This window comes from Eulemur rufifrons, chromosome 14 (assembly GCF_041146395.1).
Source record: "Eulemur rufifrons isolate Redbay chromosome 14, OSU_ERuf_1, whole genome shotgun sequence".
Classification (NCBI taxonomy): Eukaryota; Metazoa; Chordata; class Mammalia; order Primates; family Lemuridae; genus Eulemur; species Eulemur rufifrons.
The window spans coordinates 27,786,244-27,806,469 of record NC_090996.1 but is presented as its reverse complement, the minus strand read 5'-3'; the positions used below and the strand labels follow the sequence as shown (position 1 = coordinate 27,806,469).

At 48.5% G+C, this 20,226-nt stretch overlaps 1 protein-coding gene across 2 annotated transcripts in view; it reads left to right on the top strand.

Moving 5' to 3' along the window:
- Nucleotides 1-20,226, top strand: part of SNX29 (sorting nexin 29) — a 439,800-nt gene that overhangs the window by 270,180 nt on the left and 149,394 nt on the right. For both annotated transcript variants that reach the window (XM_069486909.1, XM_069486910.1), the window contains one exon: nt 10,506-10,622. In XM_069486909.1, the coding sequence (XP_069343010.1) occupies nt 10,506-10,622 (117 nt within the window). The remainder of the gene's footprint in view (nt 1-10,505; nt 10,623-20,226) is intronic.

Sequence of the window (20,226 nt, the reverse complement as noted above, 5' to 3'; positions counted from 1 at the left end):
GCTCTGCGCCAGGCTGGCTTCTCTGAAGTCACATCTTCCGCTATTTAAAATCCTGCTCGACAGGATGGGTCCCCACTTCACAGCCCAGGAGCCAGGTGAGCGACAGGCGGGCCATGTAACGGCAGGACCTGGGTTTGAAGCTGTCCCCCTGCCTTGTGCCGGCTGATCTCTTTCTGCCCTCCAACCTCAGCTTACTGTCCCTTCTTCTGGACCCTCCTCCCTTGGCCCAGTGGGGACCTCTGCTTCATGTTCCCAGGGACCTCACTGTGTGGGAACTGTTGACCTCTATCCCATGAGACAGGGATCTCCCTGAAGGCAGGAGCCAGGGTGCTGGTCACACGGACACCGAGAGCTCAGGACAGGGCCTGGCGCACAGTTGCTCAGAAAACGTTTGTTGACTGAATGAGGAAACGTGAACGAATGACTGAATAAGCAAGTAGGGGGTTCCACAGCAGCGCAGGGAGGTGCATTTGGCCTCACGAGGTAAGGAAGTTTATAAACTAAGGACCCCATGGCACAGAGAGATCGTCCTGTGTGATGCTGGGAGAAGGGGCTCTGTCTCCGATCCCAAGGCTTCTGTTTGTTAGCTTGATGAGGACTGAAGCTCTGCAAGCCTGTTTGCTCGCATCTGTTAGAGGGAGTCACAGCTAGAATGCAGAGGCCAGGAGGGCAGAGATTTTCCTCTCTCCTTTCCTGCTGCATTCATGGGTGCTTAAGACAGGGCTTGGTAGATTCTCAATAGATGCTTGTTGACTGAATGAATCTGAGAATTTCCAGATATTGAAGATGAGTTTCTTGAGAAGGAACCACGGATAGGCCTCGTACGGTCACCGTGTGGGTGAGCTGACACAGGGACAGGGCTTGGAACTGGGTCTGGCATCCAACACGGGCTCAGTAAATGTCTGCTTTTAACGACGATGGCCTCACCTTCCCCCCCCCTTTCTCTTCTCCTCCCCGGCCACCTGCCCAGCAGGCTGAGTGGAGAGGAGGCCGTCGGTGAGCTGCCGTCCAACTCTCGGGTCCTTGCAAGTCAACAGTCGTCCTCCGTGAGCAAGCCAGCCAGCCACGGTGCTTTTGAAAGGAGAGGCCAGCACCGCCTTCTAAAGTAATTCTTGACCCGTTTTCCCAGGCCCAGCCGAGCACAGTGTTTTGTACCTGTAATGGCCTGTAATTAGAGCCATTGTGTGCTGCCAGATAAACCACCTCGTGTGCTGTGTGAACAGAAAGGAGCATTTGCCCCCTTCTCCGCCACTGACCCTCCGTCATTGATCCGGCAAGACGAAGCCCTGGAAGGCTCTGGTGTCGTCAGTGGCTCTCGCAGCAGTCCCACCTAAGACTTGTGGAGTCGGCTAAGAGCCTGTGTTCTAGCCAGCTGTGAGCTGCCCGGGAGGCAGTGTGGTTGCCAGCGTGCACAGAGGCTGGCGTGGCAGCGCCGTACCTCCTTCTGTGGGGGCTTCATGTAAAAGAGCGTGAGTCTGGGTGTCAGCTATTGTAGCCACCTCCACGTGACCATGGACAGCAAGTGTTCTGGTCCCTGTGGACCTCAACTTCCTCCCCTGTAAAATAGGAGCAACACTAGCACCTGGCATGATGTCTGAGGCCTCTGTGCAGTTGTGCAAGTTGTACACTGCGCGATAGCATGTGGCCGTGGGGAGACCAGTGGGAGCTGTATCCATCTGTGCTCCACTCACCAAACCCGGGCCCCATGGGGCTGTGCTGTGGCCACTCAGAGGGCACACCTTTTTCATATTTGCACGAAAGAGCCTTTGTGTTGAGCCTGACGTGCTTGACATGTGGTAAGTGCTCAGAAAACAGCAACTGCTGTTGCTACTACTGCCGAGGGATCATTTATGGAGAAGTTGGATGCATGGATGAAAGGAGTTGGCAGGGAGGTAAACTGAGATTCGGGCTAAGCTTTGAAGGGTAGGGAGCACTTTAGGAGGTGTGCGTGGGAGGGAGGTGGGGGTGTAGGCATGTTCTCATGTGGTCAGTGTCCCTGACTTGAAATGTTTTCTCCCCTCTCCTCCCACCTCTCCCTCCTCTCTTGTTTCTATGCCATGCCAAGAAAATTAGTGGGAAGCCATTGAAGGATTATTTTTTTAAATCGTTTGGATTGTGGAGAAATTTGACCGTGGACAGAATCCTAGAATGCACCTCTGTGTGCCCTTTACAAAGTCCCACTTGGCTCCAGCAACCGTCAACCCGAGGCCAGTCTGACTCCCCCAGGTGCACCCCCCAGCACAATTTTGAAACAAAGTGCAGACGTCACTGAAGGGTTTTAAGCAGAGAAGGGGCATGATCCAGCTTTGGTTTGGGGGACCATTTGGGCATCAGCCAGGTGCTGGGACAGCAGGGAGGCTGTGCTGTCTGTCTGGGCGTGAGGGGGCAGTTTCTGAACCAAGGTTGGCGACAGGGATGGGGACGGCTCTGGGAGAGACGAAGGACATGAGTTGTGCAGGACCAGTGGCGCTGGCTGTTTCTGCGGGTGCTTCTTTACTGGGGTGATAACGGCTAACATTTGTGGAGTCCTTGGGGTATGCCAAGCCCCGAGTTAAGCACTTCTCTTGTGTAACGTATTTAAACCTCACAAAAGTCCTGTGAAATTTACATTGTTACTAACCTAATTTTATGGATGAGAAATCGAGGGCCGGAGAGATGAAAGTAAGTTGCGCAGAGTCACATCTGGGAAGAGGGGAAGAGCGGGTTTTAATCCCCATCTGCCTGGCTCCGGAGCTCGTGCCTCGACCACTCTTGTGCACGGCCTCCCTGGTAGCGCCCTGCCGGGCTGGGTGAGGATGGACGGGGACCGGCTGAATGGACCCCACCCTGCGCAAACGCCTCTCGAACTGTTCTCAGATGATGGCGTCTTTCCGCAGAGGGCTGGAACTCATGATTTTGTTTTGCTTTTTTTCTCCTGTCATTGCTCATTTGTCAAACCACCACCAAGGAGGTGTTGGCCGCTATGTTAACACTGTCATTTCTGTGTACTCTGCCTTTGCTCTTCCAGGGCCGTTAGTGGGAGGCAGGAGAGTAGGTGTCTCCTAGACTCACTTGTGTGTCCTCTGAAAGGCCGCGTGTCGGGAGAGTTGAGGACCAGCACTGAGGACCGGGACCCCGCGGCCCCGTGGCAGAGCTAGGACAGTTTCCCTTTATGAATGGAGCAGCTGTTCGTGCTGGGTGTTTCCCCCGATTAAAACCATAACTCCTGTGATGGGAAGGGCATGGGCTTTGGAGCCGCAATAACTGGGGTTCAGATTTTACTGTCCCTTGTGAACTCTGTGACCTTGGACTGTTAGTCCCTGAGCCTCCGCTAGCAAGTGGGCATGATGATGTCCCCTTGCGAAAGGCGCCACAGTGCCAGGGACCAGGAATCCAAGGCACTTCTGGCCCTGAGCATTTCAGATAAGGGATACTCAACCTGCACATGCATCTAAAAGAATGACAGATGTTGAGAGCATTGGTTTTATCTTTTCTTCCAATTCTCTTAAAATTTTTATCCAACCATGGCTGTGTTTTGGCTTCCGTTTTTCATAATTATTAATGCCAGACATTGCTTCAAACACAGCATGTGTTGTAGATAAGTGCGTCTCAAGCTATCTGTGAAGAACCAGTTTTTAAAACAATTTTCAGTTCATTGCAGACTGACACATTTGTACAATGCAAAAAAATCTAGAAAAATGATGAAATTCCTGGGTGTTTCCTGGCAATATGAAATTACTTTAAACATTTCTAAATGCTTACTTTCAATTTCTTTTCTTCTGTTGTCTCGGGCCGGTAGCAAACAGTTGGCATCCCAGCCCCAGTTCGTGGGCCACCCTGTCTGCGGCGCTACTGTGGACACGTTTGCTGTGCCACTGCCGAGAGTAACAACACTGCACATGACACATCCGCGTACACAGGTCCCACGTCTGTGGGTCCTGCATCCATGGATTCACCCAACTGTGGATCGAGAATATTCTGGGGAAAAATGCATCTGTTCTGAACATGTACAGACTTTGTTTCTTATTATTCCCGGGACAATACAGTATAGCGACTATTTACACAGCACTGACGTCGTACCGGGTACTATACGTACTGTAGAGATGATGGAAAGTGCATGGGAGGACGTGCGTAGGTTATATGCAAACACCATGGCGTGCAGATGACGGACTTGAGCGTCGTGGATTTCGGTAGCCGTGGGGAGTGCTGGAACCAATCCCCCGAGCGTACCTAGGGACGACTGTTCTGCCATCTGTTGCTGGCAGGCAGGGCTCATGCAGTTTCTCTTTGGCTCGTGGCTTTATTCGTATCAGCGAGAGTTCAGAGGGGGGGGAGCACTGGCTCCCGTGACATCCCTGTTTTACGGATGAGGACCCGGGGAGTGGCCCAGCTGCAGTTCAAAGTCAAGTGTGTGAGTGGTTTCCCCTTGGTCTTTGCCAGTGGTTCCCCATTCCGATTGATCATTGCAGCCACTGAGGCCTTTAAAAAGCACTTCTTTGTATTCCTTCCTCCAGTCTATTGAATTGGAATGTCTAGGGCTGAGGCCCAGAAATCTGTGTTTTTCAGAAGCCCTCCCAGTGATGAGCTTGGGTTGGAAGACACTTCCTTGCACTCTGAGGGACAAACTTGCCTTCTTTAACCATTAAAGGGGCCAGCTTTCTACCATACTCAGGATGGAGTCCAAAGAACACAGATAGTAGGGCTATCGCGGTGTGGGTTCGAATCCCCAGTCTGTCACTTCCTGACCCTGACGCCTTAGGCTGGTGACCCAGCCTCTGAGCCTCACCGGCAAGGCAGCTGTGCCCGCCCTGCTGGGAGGCTGCGAGGTACGTGAGCTGGCGTGACTAATGCCTGCAGGAGGCCTACCCGGGGCTGAGGCTCCAAGGTGCATTAAGGCAAAGCGGGCACTGGCTGAGCTCGTTTTTAACTAGGCAGGTGCAATAGAGTCTTCACAGAAAGAGATTCCAGGTCCCTCCCCACAGCCATTATAAATAGGGCCAGAAAGCAGCTTGTGAGTTTCATAAAACTTAAATAGATTCTGAGGTATCTAAGTGATTGTTCTTGATGAATTTGGATATGTGACCAGAAGAGCCTCAGTTGCTATTGAAATTTGGGGGGATGTCTTGATCGAATTAATCAGGAAGTGTTTAATTTGTTAGCCAAAGGAGGGTGAAGCATGATTTACTTGAATGTGATTAGATTGAGAGAACATTCTGATATGAAAGGAAAAGCCAGAGGCTTTTTAAAAAAACTTATAATCCTTTCATGATTTGGCAGGTAATTATGATAATTCCTGGTATTTTCACAGACTTAAAAGCTGTCTCACAGCCATATTATTTTGGGAGATCATCTTCCCTGATAATCCAGCTGGAAGGAATTGCTCAGTCTCTGAAGCTCCAAAGCCATCATTTCCCAAAGCCCGGCTCAAATGTCACCTTCCTGATGATGCCTTCTCCAGTCTTTCAGGCCAGGGCTACCAAATAGGTGTCATCTTGCAGGCCAGCCAGTGATGGATTGGTTATGGCTGCCTGAGTGTCGTCTTGAAGAAGGCGCACAGTGATTGACTAGTGCTGCCTGCCACAGGTGGAGTCAATAGGAGAGTAGCAGAATCCTGAGTTACTTAAGCAGTCCCCTTTGGTTGGACATTTAGGTAGGTTCCAGTCATTTGGAGCTAAACTTGTATTTTGAACACATGTGCAAGTAGAGAGGCAGGATAACTGCCCAGCAATGATTTTCCAAGTCCAAGGTGAATAATTTTGAAATTTTGATAGATTTTGTCTGGGCAGTGTGGATCACTCCTACAGTTCCAGTGCTTTCAGAGGCTGAGGTGGGAGGATTGTTTAAGGCCAGGAGTTTGAGACCAGCCTGGGGAACATGGTGAGACTCCCATCTCTTTAAAAAAAAAAAAATTAGCCAGGCATTGTGAGGTACACCTGTAGTCCCACCTACTTGGGAGGCTGAGGGGAGAGAATCACTTGAGCCCAGGAGTTGAAGGCTGCTGTGAGCTATGACCACACCACTGCACTTCTTCCTGGGTGACAGAGTAAGACCCTATCTCTTTAAAAAAAAAAAAAAAAAATTGTCCAAAGCAGTGGCTCACACCTATAATTCTAGTACTCTGGGAGGCTGGGGTGGGAGGATCACTTGAGGTTTGGGAGTTCGAGACCAGCCTGAGCAAGAACAAGACTCCCATCTCTACAAAAAATAGAAAAATTAGCCGGGTGTGCTGGTGCATTACTTGTAGTCCCAGCTTACTTGGGAGGCTGAGGCAGGAGGATGGCTTGAGCCCAGGAGTTTGAGGTTGCAGTGAGCTATGATGACTCCACTGCACTCTAGGTGGAGTGACAGAGTGAGACCCTGTCTCAAAAAAAAATGTTGGGCCGGGCGCGGTGGCTCACGCCTGTAATCCTAGCACTCTGGGAGGCCGAGGCGGGTGGATGGCTCAAGGTCAGGAGTTCGAGACCAGCCTAAGCAAGAGCGAGACCTCGTCTCTACTAAAAATAGAAAAAAATTATATGGACAACTAAAAATATATATATAGAAAAATTAGCCGGGCATGGTGGCACATGCCTGTAGTCCCAGCTACTCGGGAGGCTGAGGCAGGAGGATCGCTTGAGCCCAGGAGTTTGAGGTTGCTGTGAGCTAGGCTGACGCCACGGCACTCACTCTAGCCTGGGCAACAAAGTGAGACTCTGTCTCTAAAAAAAAAAAAAAAAATGTTGCCAAATGGCCTTGTTACCTAAACTTCTTAACTCTTCCTACCTTCTTCCCTCCAGCCTAAAGGATGAAACCCAAGTGGCGACTCATAAGCCTTTGTACCTTACTTACTGGTAAGTTGTGCACCTTCCAAGCACAACGTAGGGACCACATCTTCTACTGGCCAGATGTTCTCCTTGGGTCTTTCAGAGAATCGAGGCTCTGTTTCCGATCCTTAGGTCCACGGTGAGCTGTGAGTTTGGTGCTGCACCATCTCTTGTCAGCGTATTTTGATTGGTCACTGTCATTAGTGTTGTCAAGTGGCACCTTAAGTGCCTTCAGATTAAATTTCATGGTCCATAACAACTGCGGATAGAAGGAAACACTGGAGACTCTCACGCTGGCTCTGAGCATTGATGGCATGAGGACATGGCAAGCCCGGTGGGGATGTAGGGTGTGGGTCTGCCGTGAGAGGGTGTCTCGCAGGTGCCGGGGCCTATTGGATAAGTGACTCCTGAATGTCATGTCTTGGATGAGCCCTTGCCTGACAGCCCATCTTCTCCCCCTTGTTCTAGCATAATTTACCAAGTGTCAGAGCATTTGAACTGTGTGACTTCTGTACCCTCCCCCCTCCCCCAGAACCTAGCACATGCCTGGCAGACGGGTAGCAACCCTGATGTGCTCACTTCAGGGGACAGTGTCTCCCCACGGCAGTCCAGGTGCTTTGGTGCAGCACATTGGGGCCCTTTTCCGTCTGGTTTCCAGAGGCTGCCTGTCCACTGCTTCCTTTGTGTCTCCTTCCGTGCCACCCGTCACACGAAACCAGCTCTCCGGCTCCCTGAGCGCTCTCCCTGCCCCAGACATGCTGCTGAGCGTAAGTGCAGTCTCTCTTGTCATCCTCACAGTGACCCGGTGAGGTGGTTGTGGTTTTTAATGCCCACTTTGTAGCTCAACAGCCTCTGGCTTGCGCCGAGCACACTGCCAGTAACTGATCAAGCCCAGGCCTGTCTGGCACCAAAGCTGAGGCCCTCCCCACCCACCTGAGGTGCCAGCCTTCGCACCTGCGGTTTTCCTGCTGGACACGCCCTCCTCCTCTTTGCCTACAGGGGACATCCCAGAACTCAAGGTGTTTATGGAACAGAAGGCCCACAGGGGCTGAGTGACACTAGTGAGACACTGAGGGGGAGAGATGGGTTTGGGGAGAGAGGCTGGGGCCACATCTTGAAGGAGTCTGGATTTTATCCTTCGGGCAGTGGAAGTATGAAAGGTATTAAACAGCAGGTGGCAATAGCGGACGTTACTTTGGGAAGATGGCCTCTGCCTGCTTGGGGGGCAGTGGAGGGAAAGGCACCCGGTCTCTGCGTGGCCTCTTCCCTGTGGTTCTCTGCGGCTGTTGAAAATAAGGAGGTCAGATGGGACCTGTGAGTACCCTCGGAGCCTAATAAAAATTCTAAGGCAGTGGTTGTGCAGCCTGTTGTTATTTTTATGATAATGGGAACTGTTTGTGATCTCGCATTCCTCTTCCGAGGCTCTTTCTGAGTCTTGAATTTATTTCCAGTTATACTGAAGTTTGAAAATAGTTATTCAAGGAACAGTAAGCTCAGTATGGTTTATGCAAGATGAAAGCCATTTATATCGATGGCTGTAGGTAGGGTTGTATAATATAAAAACTCAGTCTCAGAGGTTAGCTCAGTAACAGTGAACATCGTGGTTTTAATGGTTGCTGGAAATTCTTATCAAATTTTATCTCCTCAGTTCGATCAGATGTTTTTTTCCATTCCTTAGTGAAATGAAAAGTTGGTCTGATGCGGTCAAGTCCTGCTCCTCTGGCTGCAGAAGAGAACCAGGGTGTTGACAGCTCATGATAAGCACCAGTCGAAGCTGGGATTTTTCAATGTTTTATGCATTTATGGAAAACTGCTGTAACACTCTGGCTGCCACTGCAAAACAAAAACAAAACACAGAACCCTGCTTTGCTTTGGAAATGACAGTGGCATTTATTTCAAGCTCGAATTTTGTGGGGGCACATGAGCAGATATTTAGCAGCAATATTGGCAGCCTGTATTTCCTGCTTGCTGTGCGGTGAATGGGCTTACAGCCCCGAGGAAGCTGACGCAGGGTTTGTGTGGTTTCTGCGTGGCGGGTCCGCGTGGGCATTATTAGTGATACTGCATTTGTTTGTTAAAGGCCAAAAGAAGATCAACGTAAGCTTTTCTTACCCAAAAGGAATAAGGCAACTGGGGAATATTAATTTTAGGTTTGTACAAAGGAGAAAGCTGGTGAAAAGGCGCGGTGACTTATTCTCCCTTCCTTAATTGCAAGCAGTGTCCTCTGTGCCGTTTTCACTTAGTGTTTCACACTGGTCTGAAAGAGGTCAGCACCTCTGGGACGGGGGTCCTGTGTGGGTGGGAACTCACAGAGCCGCTAACGGCAGCGTCCCATGACAATCACTTCCTGTTGATTGCACAATGGTGCCTTTTTATTCCAGGTGAGGAATTTTAATTGTTTAAGGAGTCTAAGTGGTTTCTCTTGCTGATGAATGGGAACCTCAATCAGGAAAAGTAGAAAGAATGGGAGGGAAACGTACCTTTGACTAGCGTTAATATTGTGGTGTTTCCTTCTCTGACTTAGTGTTGATATAACAAGAGAGGAGGGCCCCCTCTTACCCTGCCTGAGAAGAGATGCAGCTTAGAGACCCCTCTTTTCCACAAAGCTTCTCCCTCTGTGCCTTCTTCATTCTGACAGTGTCTCCTACATCTCGTGCCAAGTATGCACTGCACTCTATGTAGTAGTGCTTACGTGGAGTCTCGGGTGTAGACTACAGGGTGATCTCTCTTAGGAAGGACAGAGGGTTAGGCAGGGTGAGGGTCTGCCTGACCTCATGTTCTGGGGGCTTCTCTTTAAGATGCTTACCAGATTCTTCATTCAGGGTTCTTGGAGGATATAGCAGATCTCACATTTCTCTAAATTGTTTAAATAAATTACAGTTGAGTAGTCTGTATGCTGGTTGTAGACTACCTGTAGCCACATCCATGTTTTAAAAAATTTATTCAGCATCAGCTGAGAGTATTGCATAATTCGATCTGGAAAAATCCAGCGGCTCACAGGAGGCCTGAATGGGTTGCATCTGGGCACAGCGGAATGGGAGGATCATAGCACATAGCCAGGGCTCCAGGGGTCTGTGCTTTGTTAGTGGTATGACCCTGAGCAAGCCCCTTAAATTCTAATGCACTGTTTTTCTTTCTGTAAAGTGGGTATAACAACATCTGCCTCAGAGGACTGGTGTGATGCAGCCATGCGGAAGGCATGGGAAGCGTTTCTCCCGACATAGAATAAACAGTGAATGGGTAGTTGTGATGCTGTGGTTTTGTCTGTCACCATTGTCACTAGCCTTGGTAAGGCTCTGGTTCTGTTTTCTTGGTTTTGAGGACCAAGGACCTGATGAACAGAATGGTCAGAGTTATTTTCATGATGCCATTAGCAGGAAAATTCTTGATAGATGCAACTTGATCAGAAAGAGAGCCTTTTCTAGAAAAGTGTTCGTTCATTAAGATTCAAAGCCTGAGGTCCAAAAATGGTCTGATGCACTCCTATTCTGACCATATACTGTGGCTTGTTGACTCTGAAATCTTAAAGCCAAGCAGGTCAAAACGAATTCAGCGTCTGGGTGGATTTGCGTGGCTCGTAGGTAAGCCATGTTGTCGGCTCTAACCCCGGGAACCTGCCCGTGCCCTGCTGACAGGCAGCAGGAAGGAGGGGCCCGGGAAGGCTGGACAGGTCACTGGGGCGGCTCTGCCTCCACCCCTCACGCTGTGGTGCTTATGTTCCAGGTGGCGGAGATGCACGGCGAGCTGATCGAGTTCAACGAGCGCCTGCACAGGGCCCTGGTGGCCAAGGAAGCCCTCGTGTCCCAGATGAGACAGGAGCTCATCGACCTCCGGGGGCCGGTAAGTGTCCTACGGGAAGGTCAGCCTTGCTCCCGGCTCCTCCCTGTCCACGCAGCCTCCGCTGCCCACAGCCCCGCTGCCTAGCTGGGTCATTGTTAGTGATGTCTGGGGTGTAGAGAAGCACCAGGATTAGGGGAGGGAATGTCCGTGTCCCCGCTGACCAGATTTACCTACATTAACCTCCGCCATGTTTGCTTTTTTCGAGGTGGGAGGGGGTGGGAGAAACAAAATGTTACAAATTCTGCCAAAATGACATTTCATGGTTCTCCCTCTAGTAATCCATATTCTGAAATGGGCACACAGCCTCCCCCTCCATATTTTCATATTTTACTGTGTAGTTAAATTTATATGAGCAGCAAACAGGCTTGGTTTTGCCTACATAACTTTTACCTGCGTGATATTACTTGTACATATCTCTTTGCCACTTGTTCTTGTTTTTAATTCAGTGCTGTGGTTTGAGGAGTGTCCCACATAGATGGTGTAGGGTTTTTCAGCCGCAGCACTGTTGATGTTTTGGGTTGTGTAATTCTTTGTCGTGGGGGCTGTTCTGAGCTTTGTGGGGTGTTTAGCAATGTCCCTGCTTTCTACCCACTAGAGGCCAGTTGCTTTACGCACCCCCCCACCCCCAGATGTGACAACTACAAATGTTTCCAGACATTGCCAAATGTCTCTCGGATTTCAGAACTAGGTGAAATCACCCCTGGTTGAGATCCACTGATCGAGGGCACTCACTTCTGGGCTCTGTAGTTCTCTGTGGAACGAAATACCACAATATGTTCGATTCATTCTTGTGTTTGTAGACATTTAAGATGTTTCTAATGTTTTGCTGCCATGAGCCATGATGCTGTGAGCATATAACACTTGTCCTTTTGTGCATGAATGTTGTAACTTCTTCATTTGAAGACTTCATTATTATGTAAAATGTTAAGTACCCCAAGGTTAGGCAGGTAAGTGTAATGTGCTTTTATGCATCGTTGTCAAGCTGACCCACTCGTGGCCAGTCTTGTTTCAAGTTACCTGTATCTGCTTTCTTCTCCTTTTCTGTATCATTTGAATCAAATACTGTATGTTATTTCCTCTATAGACATCTTAGTATTTATCTCTAAAAATAGGAAAACATGAATACAATATCATTATCGCCCCCATTACCTGTAATCCCTTTATATCATCAATTATCAGTGTTCAAATTTCTAATTGTCTCATAACTTCTTATAGTTTTTTTGATTCAGAATCCATGAGATCAACACATTATAACTGGCTGGTGTGTCTCTATGTTTCTTCTTCTTTAAACCTAAAAAATTGTGGTAAAATACATATAACATATATATTTAAACCATTTTAACCATCTTTAAGTCTACAGTTCAGCGGTGTCAAGTCCATTCTCGTGTTGTGCAACCGTCACGACCGTCCACCTGGAGAACTTAGTCACCTTCCCCAGCTGAACCTCTGTCCCCGTTAAATACGAACTCCCTAGTCCTCCCTCCCTTGGAAACCACTGTTCTGTTAATACTTTCTGTCTCCATGAATTTGACTTTTCTGCCTTACATTTCTTTTCATCTATAGAGTCCTCCCTCGTCTCTCTCTTTGTCTTACACTTTATTTATTAAAGACAGAGGGTTTGGCTTACCAAGTTTTTCTCCACCTGAATTTTGCAGATCGTATCTCTGTAGCAATGTTTGATGTGCTCTGCCCTTTCCTGTATTTCCTTAAACCGGCATCTGGGTCTGGAGACCTGGATTCAGGTTTAATGTTGCTGATGACGTGACTCTGTTATTGGATGGTGTTTGCTATCAGGAGACCCAGAGTGTCTGCTCTCTCTCTCTTGGTGACACTAGCAGCCATCTGTGATCAATTCCGAGGTCCATTACATAAGGATTTCCTTAAGGTCAGTGCCTAAGTGTGAAATGGCCGAGTTTTAGTGTATGGTGTCTTCAACTTCACCGAGTTTTGCCACATTATAAAGTAAAAGTACCGCTTTGCGACCCCTCGCTCAGTGTGCGAGAGTTCCTGCTAGCATGGCTACATGCCTGCTGTGATACCATGGTGCATTTATGTAGGTTTTCATCCATGGTTCCAGGCTCGTAACTCCCACAGCCCTCGTTCCAGTATTTCATTACAGTGTTGGGTGCTTTAGGACTCAGAAGCAGACCTCAGGAAACAGACGCCCCCTCACCTTTTCCTGTCCTTCTTTCACCTGCTCCTTTTGTCTCCCCAAGGCAGGACTCTCATCGTCCCCTGCCTTTTCATGAAGAAATTCTCTGATCTACCATGTTTGATTGTAGGTCATGAGATCCCCATTTCAGAGAGGGTCTTGCCCCATGCCCTGGAGGAAGGAGTGCTGCACACAGGCCAAGAGGGATCTGAACGGACAGGCCTTGCTGGGTTTCGCCACTCAGTCGATTAGTATCAGGTCACACCCTTTTTGTCCAATCACATTTCTGCATGGTTGCCATGTTTCTGTCATGCCTACCCAGTGAAGTCTCCATGAAAGGCCCAAGAGGATGGGGTTTGGGGAACTTCTGGATAGTGAACACATGGAGGTTTCTGGAAAGTGAAATACCTGGAGAGGGTATGAAAGCCTCATGCCCCTTCTCATACCTTGGCCCTTGCATCTCTTCATCTGTGTCCTCTGTAATATCCTTTATAATAAACAGAAAACCTAAGTGTTTTCCTGAGTTCTGTGAGCTGCTTTAGCAAATTAATCGAACTCAAGGGAGGGGGTCATGAGAGCCCCCATTTATAGCTGTTTGGTCGGAAGCACAGATAAAATAGGTGAAAAAGCACAGGTAAAACAACCTGGCACTTTTCATTGATTGGCATCACAAGCGGCGGGTGGTCTTGTAAGACTGAGCCCCCACCCTGTGGGACCTGATGCCATTTCCAGGTAGCTGGTGTTGGACTTGTATTGGAGGGCACCCAGCTGGTGTCAGCTACAGCTGCGGTCCCCAGCCCCCGGGCCATAGACCGGTACCTGTCTGTGGCCTATTAGGAACCAGGCCGCACAGCAGGAGGTGAGCAACAGGAAGCTTCATCTGTATTTACAGCCACTCTGATCCCTTGCATCATCACCTGAGCTCCGCCTCCTGTCAGATCAGTGGCAGCATTAGAGTCTCATAGGAGCGCGAACCCTACTATAAACTGCACACGTGAGGGATCTAGGTTGCGGCTCCTTATGAGGATCTAATGCCTGGTGATCTGAGGTGGAGCTGAGGCGGTGATGCTAGTGCTGGGGAGCAGCTGCAAATACAGATTTTCATTAGCAGAGAGGTTTGACTGCACAGAGACCATAATAAATCAGCTGCTTGCAGACTCGTATCGAAACCCTATCAGTGAGTGGCAAGTGAAGGTGGCAATTAAGCTAGATGCTAGTTATAGGAAAATAAGTTCAGGGCTCCCATGCATTCTGCATTGTGGTGAGTTGTATAATTATTTCATTATATATTACAATGTAATAATAATAATAGAAATAAAGTGCACAATAAATTTAATGCACTTGAATCATTCTGAAATCATCTCCACCCACTACCCCAGTGTGTGAAAAAATTGTTTTCCGTGAAACCAGTCCCAAGTGCCAAAAAGGTTGGGGACCACTGTGCTACAGAATCGATCAATTGCCTCCTTGTTTGTGGGAGAAATCCCTGCACATTTGGATTTTGGAATATTTGCATTATACTCACCATTTGAGCATCTCTAATCTAAAAATCCAAAATCTTAAATGCACCCAAATCGAAAACTTTCTGAGTGCCGACATGTTGTTCAAAGGAGATGCTCTTTGGAGCGTTTGGATGTCAGATTTTTACATGGGGAAGAGCTGGCCATTTGGATCGTCAACCTGTATGACTGTGTATACAGTTAAGCTAAGTCACTCATTTGAAGGAGAAGGAGTTTGGGATTAAGGGTTGAATTTTTTCCATTTTCTTTTTTTTGACTGTAAGTATTTTTAGGACTCTCTTCTCATTATTTTTCTTTTCTTCTGGTGTAAGATGTGAATAAATGCTGGAGTTTTTTACCTTTTAGCAGGATTTGATTACACTCTGGGAGAACAGCTCCTAGTTGCGATAATAAATGGAGACAGGGAAATAGAACCTTGTAAGACTGCAAAACGTAGAGGTCGATTAAAGTCACAGCGCAGCCAAAGCTAAAGGCGAAGCGACTCCTTCAATGCAGCTTGTTCCCGTGGGGGAGGCGGATTTGGGCCCACTTCATACAATGCAAGCTGGATCCCCCTTTTCTCTGCCCCTTCCATGGGGCTCTGTCTCTGTTTCTCTGTCCCAAGTCCCATTTCTGTTCCCCTCCACTTACGCAGGAAAGCTGACCTGGCCTGGTATGACTTGAGTCTGTGGGGTCGCTGCCCTGACTCAAAGCATCGTCCTTTTGGCTTGTCCCCACGCCCCACCCTCCACTCTCACCTGTCCTCTCCCTTGTCTGTTTGGTGAGGGGACCACCCTTTGGCTTCCCTTTGCTGTGCACTCGGTGTTTGATGAGTGTTTTTATACTTTTACCCTCCGAACAGTCCTGTATAATTTACCTAATAGGTCCATTTTTCAGCTGAGCAAACTGAGGTACAGAGAGGTTTCATGACTCACCCAAAAGCACCCAGCTTCACGGCAATACCTGAATGCAAACCCTGGGTTCTTTTATTCCATACTGCTATGGCTCTTTCTCTTTTTTTGTTTTGTCTTCTTCTCTTCTCTTCTCTTCTCTTCTCTTCTCTTCTCTTCTCTTCTTTTCTTTTCTTTTCTTTCTCCAATTCAAGCCAAATTTAGTGTCTCTTGTGCTCAGGCATAGCACTGTGAGTAGTTTTAAAAATTCACATGCTTTTATGATGAAGCTCTCAACATTCCTGTTCCCTACCTGCAGAAAATCTCTCGCTTTCTTGTTTCTCCTTCTCACTTTGTACATCAGAAGCTTTTTTAGTTTTTTTTGAAGCAGCATACTGATCACTTTGGATGTCAGAGGACCCTTTGGAAACTTGGAACCTGGACAAGGCAGGTTCCCAAAAGCAGAGCAGTGTGATTCAGAGGGGCGTACGTAGTTGGTTTGTATATTTTTTAAAAAGGGTGTGGTGGGGTTCTATGATGAAACAAGCTTGCAAAGTGTTGGATTAAAGATAGTTCAGTAGTTGCCTTTACTGGAGGGCTTCCCCCAGGGGTCACGCTAAAGGGTGCCTCACGCCTCTTTAAGCAGGGTGGACACACCAGCATTTTCCAAAATTACTTCCCCAAGGAACGTCTTCTCTAAGGCGACGCGCTCAGAACCGTTTGCCAAGGAGTGCGTTTGGGAAAGCCAGGGCAGCTGCGTGTCGTATTAGATGAGTGCACAGCTAGCCGGGAGGCCCTCACAGCCTGCGTTATCTCATTATCTCAGAGCCCCCCGGCTGTGGGTGCACGGGTGAGCCCCCCGCCCGCTGGCCAGCCCGGCCGGGTCGTGGTGGGAGCAGCACTCTGTTTCCCAGGCGCGTCGGCCCTTTTGACCTTGGCTCTCAGGGAGCAGCTTGTTCTCGTTCTTTCTTGTATTCTCTGTTCTCTCTCACTCTGTGTCTCTCTTTTTGTCCCTCTCTCTGTTTTTCTTCTTTTGTCCCTATGTGCTGCTTTGTGTTCCTCTGTGTCTGCCTCTCTCTCCCCCGTCTGTCCCTTTGTTTCTCTCTCTGCTCCTTTCTTACTTTGTCTGCCTCCGTGTCTCTCTCATTTCCCTGGTGTGTGTCGGTCTGTTTCTGGCCCTCTGCCCGTCCGTACCCCCATGCCTGAGTCTCTTTTTCCATGGCCGTCCCCCTCTGTCTCTCCCCCGCCTCCTCCCTTCCCATTGTCTCGAGTTCAATAAACATTTACGCTGCTCTGTGGTGTGATGATAATCGCCGCTATTCATTGCAATCGCCCTGGACACTGCAAATCCCTCACGTCTCCTGTTCATCATCTGAGACTTCTGCGTTCTGTGCGGGGTCCCTGTGAAGTGGGCTGTGGTGGAATCGGCTTCCACGAATGCCTTTGCGGACTCTGCCCTCCTGCCGGCTTCCCACCCGCGCAGCCTGCCACCCCGACCCTGCTGCTGTGGCGCTTTGTGCCGGGCATTTGTCCCTCTGCGTTCTCACTTTGTGTTGACTTTTCTCTCTTCGCCTGTGGACTGAGAGCTCCCCTGAGACGAGAACTGTGTCTTCCTTTCCCTCTTCTCAGAGCCTGGTGCTCACAATCACTCGTGGAACATGTGTCGTAGAAATCTGACCAATATCTGGGGTGACGCTCCGTTAACCAGAAAGATCAGAAAGAAAGATACCTTCCCGTCCCGCGGGATCACGACTTTCTGCTAGTTCTCTGCGGGCTGCCTGGGGTTTCCATGGGACACCTCGCCTCCCCTGTCGAAATGCTGAGCAGGTACCAGAGAAGGACGAGTGATGAGGGAGATGGAAAAAACCCATCCCAAGTTTTGTAATAAGGTTCACCTTAAGATAAAATGCTTCTTGGGCCTTTCTTGGTCTCTTCAAAGCCTTCAGAGGGAGTGATCTCATTTGAGGGCTGATGCTATTTAAGTAGGGAAGCTTAACAGGAAATATATTTTTCAGCTGGGTGGCACTTGGCGAATATCTAATGATCAAGTACCGAATTGTCCACGGCCTCACAGCAGCACTGAACATGGCATTCCAAATTATAAGAGGCTTTATGATTCGGCACTCGGACATCCCTGTTTTAATCATCTGCCGCCTCGAAGGAGATTATTTTTAAAAGTGCCGTTTAAGAGAGACTACTAAAAATATATCTCACATAGAGGCTTAACTCAGGAATATTAGTTTTTGACACAAAACCATTTGGAAAGATGCTCGCAGAACCCACTTTAAACCTCCCCGTGCCAGAGGATAAAAGCCGCTTTCTGGGCCCAGCCATGTTTTTCTGTTAATGGGCAACAGCTCAAGTGATCATAGACTCCTTGATGTTAATGCAGACACTTCCTGGACCTGGGCGCGGGGAGGTTATTGAAACCTCAGTTCTCTCTCCGCTGTGCCTGTGTGAACTCCTGCCCTTTTGCCCGGCTCGTTCATAGCCACAGGTCATAGGTTTCCACTGGGGAGCCCCGAGGAGCTGGAGTTGAGGGTTTGGGGGGCAGGGCCTGGCTACCCAAGGCTTATGAGTGTGGAACATTGAAAGTACATTTCCATTAAGATCAGGGTTTTGTGTCTGTTGGCAGATGCAGTGTGTGCAAGCTTTGCTTCAAAGCTGGTCCCATATTGATGCAAATAGGAAGCATTGGCAAGGTACAAAATAATCAAGATTTATAAACTTCGTGCCACATAATGACTTCAGCTGTGAGTTGAGGGAGGAATTTTCTGCACTGGCTTATGTTGCCTGTCAGTCACTTGTGTTTTGTGTGGCTGCTTTACACGGAGCAAGCGTGGAAGATAGAGTCCCTACCCTTGAGGAGTGCAAAGTCCGGAATATGTTTCGCATGACTTGTATCTGTCTCTGGTTTGACTTCACTGGGATTTGGTGTGAAGACAGAGGTCTTGACCACATAACGCTGAGATCTTTCCTGCCGCTGCTGGATTAGGAGGGGACTTCTGACCCCTCCTTGTGACGTCTCCTCTCCTCCCCAGCAGAGGTGTGTGAATGCTGCTCACAGCCCTGCCCGCGGGAGAAATGACAGGCGGCAACGGCCAAGATGCTCTTGGGGCCCACAGGCCCCCATTCTCCTTTTATTTACTACCCAAGTCCTTCCCGAAATGAGCTCGTTCTTCAGATTTCATGTGACCCAGGTGCACAGATTTGGATTAATCAAAATCCTGAGCTCATGACATACACTTGTTATTGGTACAAGCAAGGCCCACGCTTATTTATATAAGAAGTATTAATAAGTCCACTCTGATCTCAGGGTTTGTCCTCTGTGGAAACCGCTCCTAGACTCCGCCCCTCCCCCTCCCCCAGGTAGCAAACTCCAGACCCTGGGTTGCTTTGCTGCTGCCTAGTGTGCGTGTCATTGCACGTTGTTGGCATGTAGTTGTCTCAATATGGTGTCATGAGCATGGAAAAGGGGGTCCTGTGCTTGAGGCAACGACACGGGACTTGTAAGAGGCTGGTCTGGGCCAGGTGCTCTCTCCCCATGGTCAGGCTGTGGCACTGGCCTTGACTGTTTCATTTTTGTCATCCTAAATCTGTGGAATCTTCCAGCCTCTTCTGTTCTGTCTCAGCTATGCCTTGTAAATCTTACTGACCAAGACATAGCCATCTAAATCCTAATTTAATTTATTCTGTTTCTGCTAAATCAACACACACAGTTATTTCCAAGGATACATAATAACCATATGATTATACAAACCCTCTATATATACTTATTCCTTAATTTAATAAATTTCTTTCTCTGAGTTCTCTTTTGATTAGTCATACCTTCCTCACCAGTTGCATATGACTTTCTGTTTCTCTTTTTTAAAAGACATCTTCCTATTAAAAAAAAAAAATCTTTCTTAAAAAATAAAGGCCCATCTCTGATCTCTGCTTCCTGCTCTCCTGACCATCACTACCTTGGGCTCACTGGGCTGGGCAGTAGCAGTTTTAACTCTGGGCAGCGACAAGGGCGTGTTACAGCTTGTTCTGGGAGGTTCCCCCATCTCCTTGAAGTGAATTTATATAATCGTCAGTAAAAATCAATGCTGTTTTTGCTGTATGCCTCATGGAGTTTGGTTCCCTGGCCAGCTGGTCTGTGGGATCCAGAGCAGATTGTGCCTAGATACGTTGCCGTCTCTTTTCTGGGAGACCATCAGCTTATGTGGTTAGATGGGAACAGATATATTTTGGTATAGGGATCCTTGATTTAGTTGTGAAAAGCCAAACCATTGGCTCCCTTTGACTGTTCTTTTGGAAACTGCATGGGCGCCATCTTGGTATTTATTGCCCACCCTCCAGCGCTTCCGAGCTTCTTGCCCACGAGGGCTGCAGAGCTGTTGCTCTGCTCTCTGAGCAAGATGATTCTGTCATCCAGAGTTCGAAGGTTGTTCTCCCAGATACCCCAAAACCGAGGGCTTTGTCCACGCCAAAGCGGGCGGCTGTGGTGTGCAATGCAACTGAGGTTGCCAGCCAGGCGTTTGAGATCTGGCATGGCCAAAGCTTCTGATAAAGAACTTCAGGCCCCCTTGGATTTTTATTTCTTTTCTTGTCTGGGGAAGTGGCTTTCTTCTCTTTATGCTTTCCAGGAGCGTCATTGCCTTGGCCGGCAGGAGTCACCACCCTGCCCTTCTAGAGCAGAGCCCGTGGCCAGCTGTTGCCACCGATGCCTCGCTTGGTGCAGTGCAGATTATTTTTAGCTGTGTTTTAAAAATAATCTGGCAGATGCCAAAGCAGGACCTGTCACCTTTGCTCTCGTCTCTCGCTGTCGGCTCTTTCATACCGAGGCCTGCAACTCAGTGCCTGTTCCTCCTGTTCCTTCTCCCTGCCGTGCTTTGCTTTTCCACCTTTTGTCTTTTACAGACATGCTTTAAAATTTTTTCCTAAATTACATAAATAATATAAAAATACATTTTTGAAAGAACTTAAATAATGCACAACTATATAGAGTACAAGAACAAGTGTCCCTCTCCCAGAGATCCTGCCGTGAAGTGTTGGGTATGTATCCTTCCAGATATTTT